Source organism: Vespula pensylvanica, chromosome 1 (genome assembly GCF_014466175.1).
Source record: "Vespula pensylvanica isolate Volc-1 chromosome 1, ASM1446617v1, whole genome shotgun sequence".
NCBI lineage: Eukaryota > Metazoa > Arthropoda > Insecta > Hymenoptera > Vespidae > Vespula > Vespula pensylvanica.
The window spans coordinates 18,833,420-18,854,492 of NC_057685.1; the positions used below are offsets into that span (position 1 = coordinate 18,833,420).

The window sequence follows — 21,073 nt, forward strand, 5'->3', positions numbered from 1 at the left end:
CTTTTTTTTGTTCACTTTCATTAAAAATTGTTTAAATAATTAGAAATTTATCGATTGTATTAATTTATAAGTTTTCGCGTTTAGAAAATTAGAGCTTCGATGTGTACTCGTCGGAATACAAAAGAAAACTAATTCGGTAATCGTCAAACTTATTGAAATATCCGTGTATGTTGACGTCATACGTAGCAATAACCGCGAAACAAATCTTTTAAGTATTAAAATCTGTAATTAATATTATTTTAAGTTTCTTGCGCGTAACGATCTTTATAATGTTTAAACGAATGTACTATTGTTTAAATATTACTTTTTTTTGTTCACTTTCATTAAAAATTGTTTAAATAATTAGAAATTTATCGAAAGTATTAATTTATAAGTTGTCACGTTTAAAAAGAGTGAGCTTCCATGTTCACTCGTCGAAATACAAAAGAAGACTAATTCGATATCGGTGGAAGTCAATTAAATGTCTATTTTTTAATTTTGTAATTATTTAAATTTGAATTTTCGAATAGAAACAAAGAAACAATCATTTACTTCACAAAAATAGAACACATACCACTGAATCGTTTATATGAAAATTGGTTTTGAAGGATACGAGCTTCTTCTCTTTTTCTACGAAGTTCAAATGGCGCCACTGTACGAAACTTTTTTTCACGAAAAATGTCGAAAACTGTGTTTACGATAATAGCGAGTCCAGGCGTAATTCTTAATTAATTTTAATGTGCAAGTTCTCGTTTTAAAGATGAAGGTTTAAACGAGGACACGGCTTTTTGAAATTTTGGAAAAAGCTTCATTTTTATGCATAAAATATTTTCCAAAGGGCGGCATATTTTGATACGATTTTTTGCAAAGAAAACAAAGCTTTTTCAAAAATTCGAAAAAGCCATGTCCTCTTGTAAATCTTTATCTTCAAAATAAGACCTTGTTTATCAAAATCGTTTTAAAATTACGCCCGTACTCATTGTTGGCTTAAACCATTATAAAACTAGGGGTGATGAGCAGTCTTTATACAATCATAAAAAAAAAAATATTTGACGAGTACTGCAACACCTACCAACAATAAAAATTAATTCTAACGACGATCGCTGATTGGACTATTTAAACAAAATAATATAACAAAATTGATTTATTAAAAATTTTATTATTAATTAAAAATAAACTTCAATATGTTTGTTCGTAAGATTAGAATAATAATTTTAGAATAATCTGTCGATATTTAAACTTTAAATGCTTTAGATGAAGGGAGTAGTATTTAAATTTTTTAATTGGCCAATGAAACGATCTCTTGCGATAAATGCATTGCAATATGCACTTTAATCTAATGACGTCACGTACATGTTATTTAGTGTAGGTTAGATTTGATATTTGGCGGGAAACGTAAAGTACCACTGGTGTAAATGCTGTACTTGTAAATGCTGTTGTCCTTTGTTTCATTCTTTAACATATAATTGTTTCATTTTATCCTGCAGGATTCTTTTACATCGTATAAGTATGCCTGATATAACCATCAATGGAATTGTTATTAATTTTCCTTTCAAACCATATCCAGTTCAAGAAGAGTATATGGCTAAAGTTATAGAATGTCTACAAAATAGTAAACACGGTGTTCTAGAATCTCCAACAGGTAAATTTCTAATATTTGTTGTATTAAATTATAATTAAAAATTTATTAAAATTTTTGATTACATTTAATACTGGAAATATAGGTACTGGAAAAACACTTAGTCTTTTGTGTGCCTCGTTAAGCTGGTTGATTACAAAGAAAGCTCATTTGCAAGCCGAAGCAATAGTTGGAGCTATTGAAAGGTCTGACTTAAGCGGACACTTTTTTAATAAATTAAACGATGGTCTTGAAAAGGCAGCAGGAGTACCGGATAATACTCCTTCTTTTGGTTGGGCAATGCCAAAAATTATTTATGCATCTAGAACACATTCGCAACTATCTCAAGCGATGCAAGAGTTAAAACGTACCACTTATAAACACGTGAAAGTATCAGTTTTAGGATCTAGAGATCAGCTTTGTATTCATCCGGAAGTTTCCAAGGAATCGAGTTCATACAACAAGATACAAATGTGCCACGTAAAAGTTAAAAATAAAACATGCTTTTATTATAACAATGTTGAAAGCAGGTATGTACAGAATTCATTGATTTTTCATTTGCATTTTCTTATTAATAAGAATTAATTACATTGAAATAATATAGGAAAGAGGAACCAATTTTTAAACAAGAAATTTTAGATATAGAAGATTTGATTAAAGCGGGACAAAAGATGAGATGTTGTCCATATTTTTTGGCCAAAGAATTAAAACAAAATGCTGATATTACATTTATGCCTTATAATTATTTGCTAGATTCAAAGACGCGTAAGACGCAAGGAATAGAAATACAAAATAATGTAATCTTATTGGACGAAGCGCACAATGTAGAAAAAATTTGTGAAGATGCAGCATCGTTACAAGTAATGTACAATATAATTGAAAAATATTGTTCTTAATTGAAAAATATTGTCATTAATCAATATGTAACTCCTTATAATATCATATTCTTTTATTCAGATAAGCAGTACGGATATAGCGATGTGCATAGATGATATAACTGCAGTAATGGTAGATGTTAGCAAGGATAATGAAAGTGAAATTGATTTTTTAACAGAAGATTCTGTAAACGTACAAAAAGATTTTACTCCAGAAGATTTATGCATTTTAAAAACAATGTTTTTATCATTGGAAAAAGCTGTCGACGATATTAAAATTACAAAACAAGACGAAGGCGAAACATTCCCTGGAGGATATATTTTTGAACTGTTTAGTAAAGCAGAGGTAACAATTTGAATTTACAAAAATTTCGTACACTTGAAATATAACATCGATACTTTTTCAGTTAACTCATGGCAAAGAACAAATAGTGATAGAGAAATTAGAGAAGATTATCTCCTATTTAGTTACAACCAGCTCATCTCCGTTTTCTAGGAAAGGTAATGCGTTACAAAAATTTGCAGACGTATTAAGAATATTATTCAGCGGTGGAACCTCTTTGCAATACAGAGAAAAAATTAAACAATGTTATAAAGTATATATTCAGTTAGAGGAACAAAAGAAAAGTCATAGAAGCGATGGTTGGCAAACCAAAAATATATCTCTCAAAAATGAAGGCAAAATAATTAGTTATTGGTGCTTCAGTCCTGGTTTCAGGTCAGAAAATTTTATATGTTCCTTATATTTACATAAATTACGTTTTTTATTTTAAATATCATTTAATTGTTCCATATAGCATGCAACAATTAGTAGACCAAGGTATTCGTTCTGTAATTTTAACAAGCGGTACGCTATCTCCTTTAGCGCCATTCATATCAGAACTTGGAATATCAATAGATGTTCAACTTGAAAGTCCACATATCATAACAGGTCAACAGGTGTGTATTGGTGTTCTTAGTCAAGGACCCGACGGACATCAACTTAATTCTTCTTTTAATACAAGGTATTTGTATAACGCAATAATATATAATTATTTAATGTATCATTATTTAATACATACCAATTAAAAATTGAATACTATTTTTCTCTAGAAATGATCCAAAGTATATAGCATCTCTTGGTCGTACAATATACAATTTCAGTTGTCTTATACCACACGGTTTATTAATATTTTTTCCATCATACCCAATTATGCAAAAATGTAAGGATGAATGGCAATTTTCTGGCTTATGGACACAAATCACTGAACGTAAGGTAAAGAAAAAGAAAAGCGATCTAATTTTTTATCGCATATAAATTCTTACGACATGTTGTTATTAATTAATTTTCTTATGTTTTATATTTCAATCGATAACAGCCCATATACGTGGAACCCAAATCTAAAGATAGCTTTTTAAATATTATGCATGAATATTATCAAAAGATACAGGACCCATCGTGTAAAGGTGCTATTTTTATGGCTGTATGTAGGGGAAAAGTGAGCGAAGGTTTAGATTTTGCCAATGCTAATGGAAGAGCGGTATTAATCACCGGTCTTCCATTTCCACCTATGAAAGATCCAAGAATTATATTGAAGCAACGATATTTAGAAGAAATACGTCGTAATGAAAGAAAGGTAATATTTGAAATGAGATTATTCTGATATCATAAAAGAATATAATACAATTCGTATCTTATCACTTGATTTAGGCTTTAACAGGACAGCAATGGTATCAGCTTGAAGCTTCTCGAGCCGTTAATCAAGCTATCGGTAGAATAATACGTCATAAGAACGACTACGGAGCTATAATACTTTGCGATTGTCGATTCGAAAATCCAAATTTTAAACAACAATTATCTGCTTGGCTTAGGCCGTATATTAAAAAGTTTACTAATTTCGGAATGATCACTAAAGAACTTAGAGAATTTTTTCGATATACTCAACAGGCTGTAAGAGACATAGATAATATATTTTTAACAACAATTTCTTTTTTTCTTTTAAATAATACTCAGATATATCATATATCACTTTGTAGTTTCCACAACCAAAAATGGCAAGTAGCCAAAACAATAGTGATCTATCATTACCTGCTGTTCCGTGTTCTTTCGATACAACATCACGATCAACGAAACGATCGGCATCTAATACTACAGTACAGTCAAGTTTAAAAGAAACGTTTAATATCGAACAATATATAGATAACACAGTGAAAGAACGATCTGATCCTAAGACAGAAACGAAGAATATTTTTTCCAAGCTTGCATCGACCAGTAAAAAATCTGTGATCAATTTTAGTCATTGTAAATTAGGAGAAACTAGTAATAATTGTGTATTAGTGAAAGATTCTATTGGGCCGGTTGTAAAAAGAAGGAAAATCAAAATTGTTGCAACGGAATATAATACGAATCTTTCCGATCCTTCAACTTCTAGTCATACTGTAGAAAATGATACTAATGAAGCCAAACAAATTCCAGAGGAAACTAATATGGAAGTAGACAAGCGCGAAATGGGTAAAACATATATCAAAGATGTAAGTCAAATTTACTGTAAAAAAAAAAAAAAAAAGAAAAAGAAAGCTATACAAAAAGTTTATACTAAATTTATATTTATAGGTAAAAAAATCGTTGACAGAAGAGAATTATAAAAAATTTGGAAATATTATTAAAGAATACACTAAGACTAACAATTTGAACGAATTGTTAAAAACATTAGAACATCTGTTTTCACCGAAAGATAAATTGCAACATCTTTTTATAGGTAATTAAATAAAAAAATCGTAGAGATATGCGTACGATTAAAATATGAAAAATATCTGAATATTGAAATATTAAAACGTGCTATGATATTGAAAAATTCATACATAACCGGTTTCTTTGTTTTTCTTTATTTCAGGATTCAAACCTTTTATAAAAAAAAAGCACGTTGAATTCTTCGACGAGTACGTTAAGAATATAAATAATTAAGAAAGATGTAATAACTTGGAAAAGAAAAATGAGATGCCAAGAAGATATTATATGTTAGATAAGTATATAAAATTTTAATTGTATTGTACATATAAAAGATATTGAATAAAGCGCAGAATAATTTCTTAATAAAAAAATTAATACAAAATATATCATGCGTTAACAATAACAACAACAACAACAACAACAACAACAACAATAATAATAATAATAATAATAATAATAATATATTATATTATATATATATATATTACATTTTTTATTTGTTACTAAAAAAAAAAAAGAGAAAAAGGAAGCTACGATTTAATACAGTACATTGTAAATATATTAAAGAATTAAATTTATATATATGTTATATATATATATATATATATATATATATATATATATATATAAGTGTGCTGAATTTCTGTACATTTCTCGGAACATTTGTTGGAAACATCAAAATGTTTTCATTCTCTTCTTTATATACCTCATATACACACATATATATGTACACCATATTCTCTTTTTCATTCCCCTTTTCAAGATAGTCGCACGGGGCACCACACTGAGTATAGTGCAGTGCTGCTTCTCTAAGTGCACGCTTCATAGATTCCATCCGAATGGCATCGTAGTGCCGTATAAAGAACCGGATTACACGGTGTCCATTTCAAGGTATATAAGAAGTTGGTGTTTGCGGTAAGTCTTCTTCCTTCTTCTCCTTCTTCTTCTTCTTCTCCCTCTTTTCCTCAAGACTCGGTCCCTCTTTCTCTCTCTCTCTCTCTCTCTCTCTCTCTCTCTCTCTCTCTCTTTCTCTCTTGTAGTATACAGTTCACTGGTAAAGCATTATCTCCGCTGTTTTGCCGATTCAATTGTGTGTATGAAGAAAGGCGGCGTTTAACAAGAGTTTAATAAAAGGCAAACAGCGGGTTCTCTTCTTCGCTTGCCTTATCCTTGTCCTTTCTCTCTCTTTCTCTCTCTTTCTCTGTTCTTTCCTCTCGTACAAGTTCTCTATCCTTTTCTTACTTACTTCTTCAAGGGGATTATTAGACTGTGTACAGCACGAGGTATACCGTTCATAGAAGAAAGTAATACGAAAGAAGAGTCTCTATGGAGAAAGGATCGCAGCTGCTACACACCACCGGCAGTCTCAACAAAAACTGATTTCTTATTTTTCTTTTTTTTTTTTCCTCTCTTCTTCTCTTTCTTTCTTTTTTCTTTTTCTTCCTTTCTTTCTTTCCATGTTGACCTGACGAATCAACAAGATCGACTTGCGATTATTATTTACCTTTATCTAATGTAAAATAATATTTAATAGATACGAATATATATATATATATCTCATATATATCTCATAACGTTTATATATATATATATTATATATGTATGTGTATGTGTATATATGTATATACATATATGAGATTATTTAACATTTTTAAAGTAAGTCAGTGGTACAGGGAAAGTTAGCTCGAGGCTACTAAATCGATTCAGGATTGATGTAATTATCCGAACGTTGAATTTTTTATCACCCCTTGAAACAATAACGTATTTTCTGATCAAACAAGCGCTCATGCACGAAAGGGAACAACCGAGAAATAGCCATAACAATTCTCGTGACGTCTCGTTGTATTTCATATTTACATAGCATGTAATAGAATAATCTCTCCGTAACAAGGGTGGTATCGTTGTTCTTGCCCCTACTCCTATTTTTTCTCTTCCTCCCCTTCTTCCTTTACTTCTCTATCGATTATTATCATTTGGGAGAGAAGAGACAAAAACAGAGATTTCCGATATCGAGTAAGTAAGTACTTATTATATATAGGTATCGTTTAAAAACGAATGAATTGATTAAAACTAAAAATCACCTCTCGTTTGACATTTCATAATTTATATATTAATCGATGAAACATATATATATATAATATATATATATATATATATATATATATATATATATATATATATATAGAGAGAGAGAGAGAGAGAGAGTGATAAGAAAAAAATTCTATTTACATAAAATGATATTTTATAAAAGTTTTTATAAAATACGATAAAATTTATCGTACAAGATTATCTTTTTTTATGATAAGTATACACACACACACACACACACACACACACACACACACATATAGATATAAAATTAAAAAAAAAATATCAATAAATATCAACGAGTAAGAAAATGATATATTAAATTTACACATAAAAATAATATATGTATATATATATACGTATATCACAAGAAACGCGACGTGGTGCTTTTGTTAAGCAGACAGCATCTGAAAAAGTTTTCATTTGCTGACAGAAACGAGACGGGCTTTTCAAAGAAAGGGAAAGGGAGTTTTAGGTCATAGAAAATAGGAGTAATCCAGTACTACATGGAAACCTCATCACGCGTTTCGAAGCGCAAGTCGCAGAATCAACAAATCCACTAGGATTAGATAACATCCCTCGGGATTGTTGGCCCTTCGTTTATTCTTCGCCGAATCCCGAAGGGCTTCGGTTGTTGTCCCATCGAGTTATTGGTATCACTTAGCAAAATCCGCGCTAAAATAGCTTTAAAAGCCTTCCCGAAAGTTTTCGCGTAAAGGCTCGAGTAGATGGATTCGATGGCTTACCTTTTTGAATTTCTTTAACCACTTTGTGTATCTTTTTCCCCTTTCCTTTCCATTTTTCATTTTTTTTCCCTTCGTTCTATTTTTTTCTTGCTTATTATTATCAATAAAATATATATCTCTTAAAGTTGAAAGAGAAAAAAAAAAAGGAATTAAAGATCCATTAACAAGGGTAGTTCGATTTTCTTTAGGAAAATGAAAAATCGTTGGATAGAAAAGGACGTTTTTAAAAAAACGTTTCTCGAATAACAAATCACAAAATTCCATCGTATATACATAATTTCTTTCGTGTCGTTTACGAATAACATTAGGGATAGGAAATAATTAGAAAATTTTTCTTCGATATGATCACGGGATAGAAAATTTCACTTTATACATTATTCCTATTATTCAAATATTAATATTTATTAATCATGTTAGATAGGAGAGAAAAATGTACAAATTTTTCCTGACGTGACTACATTACAAAATATCAACCTACACACACATCATTTCTTTTATTCATTTAACTTGTCAAGACAGACTGTTACTTGTTATGGATGCAATCAATTCATCTACCCGAGGCGTCGCTCAAAAAATGTCATACATACAACAAGAATCATATAAATACATACATATATACATATATACCTGCATACATACATATATATAACATTATATATATATTTTTATTATATATATATGTATATATATATATATATATATATATGTTTTTTCATCGGCATAAGGTCGTCACTCATAGCTTTTTCGTTCGTTTGATTCTCTCTCTCTCTCTCTCTTCCTCTCTCTCCCTCTCTCTTGTTTTATATCGGCGAGCGGACCGACTAAAAAGGAATAGGTGAAAACTGTTAATTGGTTCTATACGGTGAAAATACGATGCCGTGGCCGGCGGGGATGGTAGTGATACATTTTAAGCGTAGAATCGTGTGCGTGAGAGAGTGATACGGTCTACCCGTAGGAACATACCATATGATGTGTACAAGTATTCGTGTACAGTTTGACTGTTACGTACGTTCCGTGCCGCATTCGTGCGACGAGCGTCAAGGCGCGTTTCGTGCGAGCATGTCCGGCCAATTATGGAAAATTAATTGGCAATCGGTGACTCCGGGCGATGGAAACGCACTACCCTGTCGAATAAACTTCCTTTGTATTCCGATCAGCCTTTGACAGCGGTGTAATAATTAAAGTAATTAACGTACGAGTCAATAAATTTGCGATCGTTGCGCATCGTCGCCCCCACGAATGTCCGCTAAACAATTATCAGACAACCAAATACGCCATATTGGAAGATATATATATATATATATATATATATATATATAGCGTTCTTCTCTACCAGTTCTTTTTAAATTTCAAAAATTAAAAAAAGAGACAAGAAAAAGAAAGGCCAAAGAAAAATTCGAACATATTTTTTTTATTCATTTACTTACCATCCGTTCAAAAGTTTAACTATCCTTATATTAGCGTGTTAGGAATTAAAAAAAAAAAAAAATATAGGAAAAATCGAATCGTTATTTTTTCCTTTGTTTAAAGGAAATAGTATTTCGTTTAGAAAGAATGAAGAAAAGGGGAGAAAAATTAACGGATATGCTAGATCGATCATTGGATTTTTCACGTTTTTTTCTTCGATTTATCTTTCGTCGAGAATAAACATTTGTTCTTCGCACGATAAATCAAGTAAGTATCTTTGTGAAAAGCTAAGAAAATGAGAAAAATCCTCTGTTATTCCCTTAAGTGCATGTATCAAGATATCCTTTTTCATTCTTCCTTTTCTTTTATTCCTACGTTTCTTTAACAGGATTCGGTGTCTTTTGAAGATGCCGGTCGAATTGCCGAAATCATCGAAAGACGCCCGTGCGATTCCACGGGGTGAAACAATATTTGCGTTATGCGTTATGGGGGTAGAAAGAGAAAGAGAGAAAGAGAGAGAGAGAGAATGTGTGTGTGTGTATGTATGTATGTAGAGAGAGAGGACCGGCTGCTACGATAGAACGCACGAACGAACACTTTCTTCGAGCTACTCGAGGTATAGACGTAATTTGTTAAAAATATTTGCTCTCACTCACAAATTCTTTCTCACTCATGGGGCATTCCATCTAACAATAAGACAAGTTTTCCATTTAAGATTTATTCCCATTCACCGATACATGTAAACGTACAAATACACAGGAACACGTACAAGGGAATCATTCGGAGGCACAGCAAGAAAACTAACTTAGTTTGATATTCTTTTACGATGCTCGAAAGAAATATAAAGAACGATAATTTTGATCCGTTTAAATTTTCGACGAGTCTTCCATTTTCTTTTTTTCTCGAAGAGAGAAAGAGAGAGAGAGAGAGAGAGAGAGAGAGAGAGAGAGATTCGAATATCGAAGAAGAAAATCTCGCGAGCTAAATAATAAGATAGAGATTCGAAACAAGATGCCGTAGTGTTTTGTTAAGTCGACGAAACCGTACCTCTGCGGATCTATAAGAAGCAAGATGCCTTCTTTGCCTTGCGAAACATCAATTGGAAGCATCCCGTGGAGTACAAACTTCCGCGTGTATTTTTGAAAGCATCTAACAGAAGAATAAATGAAAGGTATGGTGAAGGAAGAGAGAAAGAGAAGAAAGATAATTCATAGGATCAATTTCCATTGGCTTCTGGTATACCTAAAGATTTTCTTTCTCTTTCTTTCTTTTTTTCCATTTTTCAGCTCGATTATTTCCCCACCTCAAGGCAAAAAGGCGTCCAGTCAAGTGTAACGCAAACTAACGAATCCGAAGCAACATCCCTTGGTTAGATGTCTCCTAGAGAGACTTCTTCTCCTAAATGATAGATGCCAGGTAGTACGTGGCAGCTTTTGCACCATCGGTCGTTTCCAAAAGCCCCTAGAATCTCTCAACTCGCTTCACGAATCTCGGAAGAGGGTGGCTTGGGATAGTAGCCGCCTAAGGGGTGGAGAACATCCACTTAGCACGCCGCTTAGACGTGAAAACATCTGTATTGTCGTCGCATTAGCGCCAAGGATAGCATTTTCAATGATTACCGAGAAAATTTTAATCTTCCAATGGTTATGCTCTCCTGCGGAGAGAACTTTTTAAACCGGATATATATATATATATATATATATATATATATATATATATATATATAGTGAAATGGAAAAAAAAATGTATATATATGTATTTACTTCAAAGTCGACCATCAGAACGGTCAAAGGTGGTCATTATGTTTGTTTTTTTCTTTTTTCCATATATCCAAGGACCCAGAAAAAAAAATATTTCATATAATTCTTGAGAATATTATGAGAGCTAACGTTATGGGTCTAATCTTTTAGAAAGTTTCTACGAAAAAAATAGTACCAACCAATCGAAACATAGTAAATATAATATACCTCTCAACAATGACAGACGCAGGATACGAATCCTCCTATTCCTGCCATTCCTCACGAAAGTATCGACGTATCGCAGACACGGATGCAAACACCAAATCCTGTACGGCATGGAATAATCCAACGCAGAGGATAATCCCGATCCTCGTTGGTTGGCAATGATGTAGGTCCGTGGCTCGATGCCCATATGTCTTTTTAAGATGCACTCGCGACCATATTCGAATCAAAATTCTTACTTATTTTGTTCTATTTATACCATTAACGAATCGTTAATAATAAAATTGCGATCGTCGCTAAAGACGTATAATAAAAATTTGACAGAAAAATTATCACTGATGTATATAATTGGATATTTATCATAAAAAAAAAAAAAAAAGACGAAAAACCAAAAAAGAAAACAGTCAGTTAGATCAAACAGTTCTAACAGCGACTTAAATCGACGCATACATCTAGAAACTGGTTCTCCGGATCGGGCCACGATTAACGTACGGATTAGGATTAAGTTTGGCACAGATTTCGGTGCATCAGAATGGAAATGAAAGCGTAGGGACGTACCTACGAGCCCTACGATGGGCGGAGGGTTTAGTTTACAATGTCGGAGCACGTATACTCACCCCTCGAAAATCTTTTCACGCTCGGTTCTCTACGTATCGCATTGCGAGTATCATCCCCTCCTAGATATACCGAATAAGACCGATGACGACAGTCAATGCGCATTACAACGGTTTTATGCTATTAATACGAACGCATTGGGCGAGATTTGCATAATTGAACAGATTCGAGGGTGGTGAATAGGACGGCCATGATAGTCCAAAACTAAAATCATAACATTAATTTTTCAATGCTAATGTTTCTGCATTATTTGAGAATAACGCGAATAAATTTTATCGGAACTTTAATTAATTGTAAATTTATATGGTAGGTGGAACAGTGGATTGCTAAAGAGAAAAAAAGAAAAAAAAAGGAGAGAGAGAGAGAGAGAGAGAGAGAGAACAAAAGGAAAAAAGTAAAAAAGAAAAAAGTTTTTTATTGTCCACACAAAAATACGAGTCTGATTAATAGGACAGCCATAGGAATACCTTGAAGCTGCGGAGATCATTTGATTTTTAAATGAAAATTTTATTCAGGGCTTTAATTAATCGTACATTTAAACAATAGATTGAATAGGTAGATCAATAAAAACATATTTTTCACTACTTATAAATAAATGGAAAAAGCCGGCCAAAATGATACTACGAATATTGGAATAAAAAAGAAGTAGATATTACCGACTATTGGAATAATAAAAAGAAAAAAAAAAATAAAAAATAAAATAAAAAACAAATGCATCGTGGGCGAATGAAAATTTGATGGAAGCTTTAATCAAAGGTACATTAAAACGACCGATGAAATAGTGGATTAATAAAGAAGAGAAAAGAAAAGATAGAGGAGTAAGAAAAAAAAAAGAACAAAAAAAGAAAAAGAAATAGAATAAGAAAAAAAAAAAAAAGAAAAAAGACAAAAATCATTATACAAAGAAGAAACATCGAGCTAATCGAGAAGTTCGCTAATACGTGAAAAGCCTTGATAATTATCTATGTTAAGTACGTCGTCAGTGGAGGCTTCCATATCGCTGTTATATCAGCAATGTTTCCGATGAGACTCGACGAGACGCTAGTAGTACATAGGTTGGTGAGAGTAGATAGTAAGGGGTGGGAAGTAGCAAGGGGTGTCCGGTCGGCGTGCTTTCGACACCCCTACCTACACCGATATCACCGCGATATTGCATCTCCTCTTGCGTCCTCTCCGTAATCCTGATTCTCTCTCTCTCTCTCTCTCTCTCTCATTCTCTCTCTCTCTCTCTCTCTCTCTCTCATTCTCTCCATCTCTCTTTTTCACTCTCGAATAGGGGATGTAGAAGGAGTAGAGGGATGGCGAGAGGAAAGGAAGAAGAGAATGGTTCGCGAAGGGTGGTGGAAAAGTGGTGGAGCTTGAAAGAGCCACGCCCCGATCGTACAAACGTCGAGCGTGGAAATCGGAGGGTGTCTCTCTATCCGCGGCTCAGCTCAACTCGGGGGTGGCTCTCGTCTACGTCCAACCGAGAGAGACACGAACGCAACCACCACAGAGGTCACCGCGCGCAACGAAGTCGAATCACAGTCGTATCCTTTATCAGCGATGTCACAGAACATCCACGCGTGTCACCGAACTACAAAACGTCGAACTTTATCTATAAATTGTCCGTACCCTTAAAATATCATTCAATAACAATTAGAGATTATCGTTCGTATATCGAGATTATTGATCTCTTACATAAGTTTCTTTCTTCTGTTTTGTCATAATCATTGGTGAGGGAATCGAGTATTTGTATTTATACGAGAAAATATAGTGCGCGATGATCGAAAAAAAATTACAACAATGGCTCATGGTGTTACGGAGAACTTGTGATCTAACGATCGATAAGATCTGAGCTCATTGCTAATTAATTATGTGTAGATTTTGTGGTGTAATATCTATATGATCAAGATCGTGGATGATTATCTTCGATCTAGTTTAGCTATATCATACGAAGAGAAAGAAGAGAACTTCTTCTTGAAAAGTTTTCATCGTGAGTTGGTAGTTCGAATACTGTGATATTTGTACTTCCGAGAGGAATTTTTCATTTCTACTGCTTGCGAAGATTATACGAAGATAAAGGAGTAAGAAGATCGAAAAGGAACAGGAAGAGGAAGAAGAAGAAGCAAAAGAAAAAGAAGTAAAAGAAGAAAGAGCAAGAAGACGAGCAATATCAAATCACGTAACATGGTAGAGAGTATCTATGCTGGTGATTCACCGAGATCACGTTCTCCGATGACAGAACCATCGAGTCCTCTTCAAGATGGTCCCGGTATATCCGGTTACAATCATCGTTATCTATACAATTATTCACCTGAGGGTCCACAACATAAATTAAAGAATCACGATACCCAAAATCATGCATCTTCGAGGCGACACGAAGTGGAATCACGCGAAAGAACGTTCTCCAGGAGTCCAGTGAGTTCGGAAGAGGCAGGTTATCGACCTCGGGAAATTTCAAGGCCGAGTTCCTCCGCTACCATGTCCTCACCCACCTCTCTATTTACCATCGACAGTATCCTAGCACCTAGACCGATCGCTAATATACCCCCAACAAGTACTGCGAGCTTAAACTCCATGATACAGAATCCGGAAACCGTCGGTTCACCTTCGAGGACAACTACCATGCATCCTCTTCAACAACAGCTTCATCATTTGGCCTTCACCTCGGCGGATTTTTTCGGTGCGTTTTTTAACCCTCTATTAAAACTTACCCTCACCTTAAAACAATCCAATCTATCGAATAATCCTACGTTATAAATATTAATTATCATCGAGACGCCGTATCATAGCGATCCATTTTTCGAATTGATACGTCGATATCTTATCTCATTCTCATCGAATATGTCGAAGCGTGAATTATTATAAGAGTAAGAAAATATTGAGAAAAATGTCTTAACGCGATATCTTTTACTCGTTCGTCGTGCGTCGATAAGACGTAGCGCGATCTCTTTCGATCGGAGGTGATCGTGGATGAGCGGGGGTGAGGAAGGACGCGGAAGAGAAAAAAGAAAAAAGAGAAAAAGAGAACAAAAAATTGAAAAAAGAAAAAAAAAAGAAAAAAAAAAAAGAAAACGAAAGAACGTGCAAATCCCTTGAGGCTCGACGCCTTCCGTACCGAAATTTCCTTTATGCCTGGAGGGCTTTAAGTATTTCCACGAGGCGCAAGAGTCTCTCGCGAGTCTTCGCTCTTGTTGGGGATGCGCCTGCTGAAATCCGTTTCAATCACGCACGAACGATTTGCCTCCTTGCAATCCTGTCGGAAGCTCGAGAAAGAAAGATAAACTATACGAGAAACGATGATAAAAGATAGAAGGAGAAAGATAGAGATAGAAGTAAAAAGAGAGAGAGAGAGAGAGAGAGAGAGAGAGAGAGAGAGAGAGCTCGATAAAAGCTGAAATTCTCCCTTCGCGCATTTTTATGCGAAACGTCGCGTCTAAGAAGCTTTTTTATTTTTCTTTTTCGAGATTTTAAACTAAAACGTCCCATGGGATCGTGCTCGTTCATTCGCTTTTCATCCTTTTGCACCATGAAATGGGGTTGCCGTCGCTTTCTCTTTCTCTCTCTCTCTCTCTCTCTTTCTTTTTCTCTGTCGTTCTCATTCTTTCATTCCATTTACTACTTCCATTAGAAGAACAATTTTTCTAATTTTTTAGTCGGAGAAAAATTTTTTATTCGTTCGTTTAATCTCATAATCATCATCTCGATCGATTAACATTATTATAAACTTTTGTCGTGTGAGAATGATTAAAATGTATTTAATTATCGTGTTATAATATTGTTATAAGATAACGTATGTTTTTTATTAACGTGTTTTAGCCGCCGCATATCCTGCCTTATATCCAGGACAATATGTAGCTGCTATGGCTGCTGCAGGTGTTTCTCTTCATGGACAACCAACGTTTTATCACGCTGGTCATCCTTATCAGATGAATCCAAGCACGCCAGGTGTCGGACCAATGACGAAAAGGAAACGTCGTCATCGGACGATATTTACGGAAGAACAGTTGGAACAATTGGAGGCCACATTTGATAAAACGCATTATCCTGACGTGCTGCTTAGAGAACAATTGGCTCTTCAGGTTGATCTCAAGGAAGAAAGAATCGAGGTGAGTTTTATCGAAGATCATTACTAACACGGTTAGTTATAAATTACGTTCTACTTATCGTACGTATAAGTTGTATACGTACTTATAATATTTACGAAGAACGGATAGAAAATTTCTATTGGCTGTTTAATCAGTTAGCACGATTACTTGTCAATACTTTCTACGTACCACGTAGGTATATACGAGACGATATAAATTAAAAAAAAAAAAAGAATTTGTCTTAGTGACAACTAAGATCCTAAAACTTATTCTCTATCCAAACGATGGGTTAAATCAAGCGTGCCAGACAAATTACTTTGAATATCGGGTTTCGAAGAGACAAACATTTGGGAACATCCGTATACGAGTTTAAGGGCTGCACGCACAATTTGTAACGTCGACAAACTTTACGATCCATCCCCCAATGTGACGAGCCTAAGTATACGAGAACAGAGGTCTGTGTTCTGGTTTGTTTGGTATTCTAATGGACACAAAAGCCAGTAATATTTTAATGCGGTTATTAAAATTTAGCGAGAGTGGGAGATTATTTATCGCTTGCCGTCCAACTTGAACCAACAAGTTGCTTGGTTGCTAGATTAAAAGCTTTGCCGATAATGTGTTTGCCTTCGATCACAGGCATAATTACATGTGTGTCTACTACGTGTTTCGCACACATTTATCTATGAACACACGTATAATGGTTTACGAGAGAGACAGACAAACAGAGAGAGAGAGAGAGAGAGAGAGAGAAAGAGAGAGAACATTACGATTCTTCCCCTCTCTTTCTCTATATGTACTTTCGATGTATCGAAAGAGTTTCTGTGTTTCGTTGATTTAACGGTGACACACACACGTTGAGTATCGCACTTCAATCATCATTTCGTCTGTTTTATTTTCTTCTTTCTTTCTTTTTCCATTACTCACTCGATCGTTCTCAACGATCCTTATTTGTTTAATTAATTGATTCGACTGAAAATCTTTCGAGAAAAATCAAAGTCAACGATGTTAAACATATGAATGAAAATATTGTTCTAATCCGACGGTCAGAAGTCAAGAGAGAAAGAAATAGAGAAAAAGAAAGAGAGAGAAAGAGAGAGAGAGAGAGAGGGAGAGAGAGAATATCGAATAATATAAACGAGAGGTTACATTAAAGAATATATTTGAAAAAATATGAAACTCTGAAGTTCATGTCAAACAATTTGTACCGAAACGAACACACATGCCATCGTAAAGTCATTCACACTCGAGGCGGCCACTATGAGCCCACCCACGTAGTCGGCTTTGACAAAGAGAATCCTTCCTCTTGAGAAAAAGTCTTTAAAGACTTTGAAACAACATATACCTGAGTTGCACCTGCCGCAACAAGCAAGCTAGCTGGCTAGCAAGCAAACTAGCGAGCCAGCTAGCGAGCTAGCTAGCTAGCTAGCTAGCGAGCAAGCGACCGAACGCTTTCGTGTTTGCACGGAATTAGTAAGAAAGCGACTTTTGATGCTTGGAACAAGACGGATAGGACGAAGAAGAAAAGGAGGAGGTGATGGAGGAGATGAAGGAGATGAAGAAAGAGGAGAGGAAGGAACAAGATGATCTATAGGAGGAAAGGACACACGGCCAAAAGGGAATACGGTCTCGAGTTCCATGTTTGAAGAAACTGCGGACGAAGGGAGAATAAACTGTTTGTTCCTACGACGATTCCGCGTATTTCGAAGATACGAAGACGTCCGTTCGAATCCTTAAATTATTTATTATCCTTAGATTATTCCCTTTTCCTTTCTTTACTTTTCCGTTTTCTTATCGGTTAAGAATCATTCATCATTCATTCATTAACACGTCGAAAGATGCTAACAGTAAACCTCACTCGATGATCTGTTAATTTTTTCTCTTACCTATTTTTTTTTTTTTTTTTTTTTTTTTTTTCCTTATAACGTTTAAGAGACTGAAAGCATACTTTCTAATAAGAGTTAAAGTTTAAGAAAAAAGACGACGATTTATCGATCATCGATTCAACAACGATGATTATGTCGATATATTGTAGTCGTTATTAATGATAAATACTTCGACTATATTTTCTATATATTTTTCAGATTCTTTCCTTTTTATATATTAGATATTTAAGATTCCAAAAGTATACTTTCTAATAAGAAAATCCGATAAAAACAATATTACAATTATGAAAGATATTAAATAAGTATATTAATTTGTTTATCGATTATTTTTTTTTTCACAGTGTTAATACAACACGTATAGCAAATTAATCGATAAAGTTCCGTTTGTTTTATTTAAATCAATCATTTCGATGCGTCCAAAATTTATATATTATCTCCGTAAGAGTAAACGAAGAACAATATTTTTTCATCTTTGTTTATTGCCTTTTTTTTTTTTATTATGTTTCTTAAAGAAAATCCAGCATATGGGACGGTCTCTTGTTATATAAAAATTAAACGAGTAAAACTAGAGTAGGTGGTAGACAGTAGATATCGATTGTCGTATGCGAGCTCGCGGCTAATCGATTCGGACAGGCGTAAGAGACAAATGCTGATTTCAAATGTGGCCCGTTTGATCTTTCGTCGGACCCTCTCTCGTTAAGAATCCTCTCGATTTTAGCACACATTAATGGATGAAATGAACGTGCTAGAGAGATGCCCCGAGCAATTATTCTCCTAGCTAGAAAATACTTTTAAAAGGGTGTCGTTAGAGAGAGAAAGAGAGAGAGAGAGAGAGAGAGAGAGAGAGAGAGAGAGAGAAAGAGAGAGAAAGAGAAAGAGAAAGAGAAAGAGAGAGAGAGAGAGAGATAGGCTGTTCACGTTGAATTCACGGGGACTCGGCGTAAAAAACTTTTCGGAGATGATAATGAAAAGGTAGACGACGGGATTACGAGTTATGCTTCGAACGAAGTTAATCTTCCATTGTACCGTGCGTTTTAATAAATGCAATATACAAAACAGTTCTCCTTCGACATAAATTTTTGTTACGTTTGAAACGTTGATGCTCTCTCGCCGGTACATATTAATGTAGCTCTCCCGTTTTTGTATTCGGTTTATAAAGCACCGAACGATTAACCGTTATTAAAATTCTTTTCGTCAACGTGAAGCGTACTCGAAAAAACAGCTAGTCTGCTAGACTTTTCCTCTTGATAATGTGCCATTATTATTATTATTATTATTATTATTATTATTATTATTATTATTATTATCACTATTATTATCACTATCACTATTATTATTATTATTATCATTATCATTATTATTATTATTTATAATTATTACTACTACTATTATTATTATTATTATTATTATTATTATTATTATTATTATTATTATTATTATTATTATTATTATTTGTAGATGTAAATAACGGAAGAGAATCACCAGGGGAATAAATAAATGCGAGAGAGTATAATGATTTTTTTTAGATAATTGTACGATCGAAATGTACATACATACGTATGTGTGCTTATATATATGTACGTATATATACATATATATATATAATAGTATATATGTACATATATATGCACACACACATGCGTAGGGAATTTTCATGGAACGAAGGGGGTCGAGAAGGGTGTTCGAGGGTTGAATCGCGTAGGGTGCGGTGTTGCACGACTATCATTTTCAATCTTAAAACGATCTTCGCCTATCTCCACGGGATTCGTTCGGGAATACCCACAAATGCAAATGCAATCGTCCAACGGTGGGCTTCCTTCATAAAGCAATCCGTGTTCTAGGTATGGTTCAAGAATCGTCGTGCCAAGTGGCGCAAACAAAAACGCGAGGAACAAGAACGCATGCGAAAACTCCAGCTGGAACAACGTCAACACAACGAGGATGGAGTATCGACGGCATCGATTAGGGTTACCGATCATCTGGCCTTGACCAGACAGCAACAGCAGCAACAACAACAGCAGCAGCAGCAACAGCAGCAACAACAACAACAGCAACAGCAACAGCAACAGCAACAACAACAGCACGAACAAGAAACTGACAGTTCCGATCTGGAGGTCGCGTAGTCGCTAAAGGACTTCATCCAAATCGTTTTTTCACCATGCGTCGCCATTGAAACCGCTGAAAGTCGACTTTTCTTCTCGCCTGGGAAGCCTGTAAATACGGAACTAAAATGTAAATATTCCTGTAAATATGGCTAACGATGAATGTGTATAAACGAAATAAATTATTGCATCTAACAGATCAAAAGATATCATTTTTATATCTACATAATGTATCTGTGTACGTATGCATATATAAAAGTTTTCATTTTTGTTTCGTTTTTTTCTTGTTCGATTCTTCTTCTCTTTTCTTTTTTTGAATTTTGTGTAACGTCTCATCGAATATAGTTTTTATGTGAATTAGAAAGTATATACGTACTTACGTATATCTACGTGGTTTTATATATATATATATATATATATATATATATATATATACATATATGTAAAAGTAACTTTCTATCGAAGAAGTGCCGAAGATATTGGCGTGTGCAAGTTCACCGAAAGGTAAGTTCGTGCCAAGTTCGTGCGAGTACATAAACCCTAAGGGCAATCGGAAACTAAGTCGCGCTGCGTTATACACATTTAATGGGTTCCACGCTGATGTGCCGTACTGAAACCTAAAGACGATCGGCTTATCATCTATCCCTTCTTTTAGTTTAATCCGTCGAACTTTCGTTTTTCTTTTCTCTCTTTCTCTCTATTTCTCTTTTTCTTTTCTTTCTTTTTTTTTTGAAATACTGAGTTTAGAGGACGCGAATAATGATTTTTTTTTTTTTTTTTTTTTAACGAGAACGAAGATACACGCAACGAACGTTTTAAAGGAACGAGTATACAAGTAGTCGCACGAGGGTGGTTCTTTTTCTCGAATGAAGCATCAGTCTTCCATCTTACAACACGTTTTATCCAGCGTTTTTCTTCCCTCCGATCTTCTACTCTTCCACTTCTTCATCTGTTTCTTTTTATCTTCGTCATAAGGACACACGACCTTATCTCTTCTACCTTTGTAATTAATTCTTTTT

At 34.2% G+C, this 21,073-nt stretch overlaps 2 protein-coding genes across 3 annotated transcripts; both read left to right on the plus strand.

Annotated features, from left to right (window-relative positions):
* The first annotated feature begins 1,348 nt into the window (after positions 1-1,348).
* LOC122630602 (regulator of telomere elongation helicase 1 homolog) lies at positions 1,349-5,568 on the plus strand. 2 transcript variants are annotated; one of them, XM_043815275.1, is made up of 13 exons: positions 1,349-1,390; positions 1,467-1,621; positions 1,704-2,127; positions 2,202-2,457; positions 2,555-2,818; positions 2,880-3,190; positions 3,270-3,476; positions 3,565-3,727; positions 3,831-4,088; positions 4,163-4,402; positions 4,489-4,983; positions 5,066-5,210; positions 5,346-5,568. In XM_043815275.1, exons 2-13 carry the CDS (start codon positions 1,489-1,491, stop codon positions 5,414-5,416), a joined length of 2,967 nt encoding a protein of 988 aa, XP_043671210.1. In that variant the 5' UTR covers positions 1,349-1,390; positions 1,467-1,488; the 3' UTR covers positions 5,417-5,568. The 2 variants fall into 2 exon arrangements, with proteins under 2 accessions (XP_043671210.1, XP_043671201.1); XM_043815266.1 differs by having other exon boundaries at positions 1,367-1,405.
* A 259-nt stretch (positions 5,569-5,827) lies between these two features.
* LOC122629850 (homeobox protein goosecoid-like) lies at positions 5,828-20,244 on the plus strand. The gene is made up of 5 exons (XM_043813695.1): positions 5,828-6,097; positions 13,276-13,974; positions 14,047-14,664; positions 15,801-16,090; positions 19,794-20,244. The coding sequence occupies exons 3-5, from the start codon at positions 14,169-14,171 to the stop codon at positions 20,073-20,075; spliced, it is 1,068 nt and encodes a 355-aa protein (XP_043669630.1). The 5' UTR covers positions 5,828-6,097; positions 13,276-13,974; positions 14,047-14,168; the 3' UTR covers positions 20,076-20,244.
* Positions 20,245-21,073: the final 829 nt, after the last annotated feature.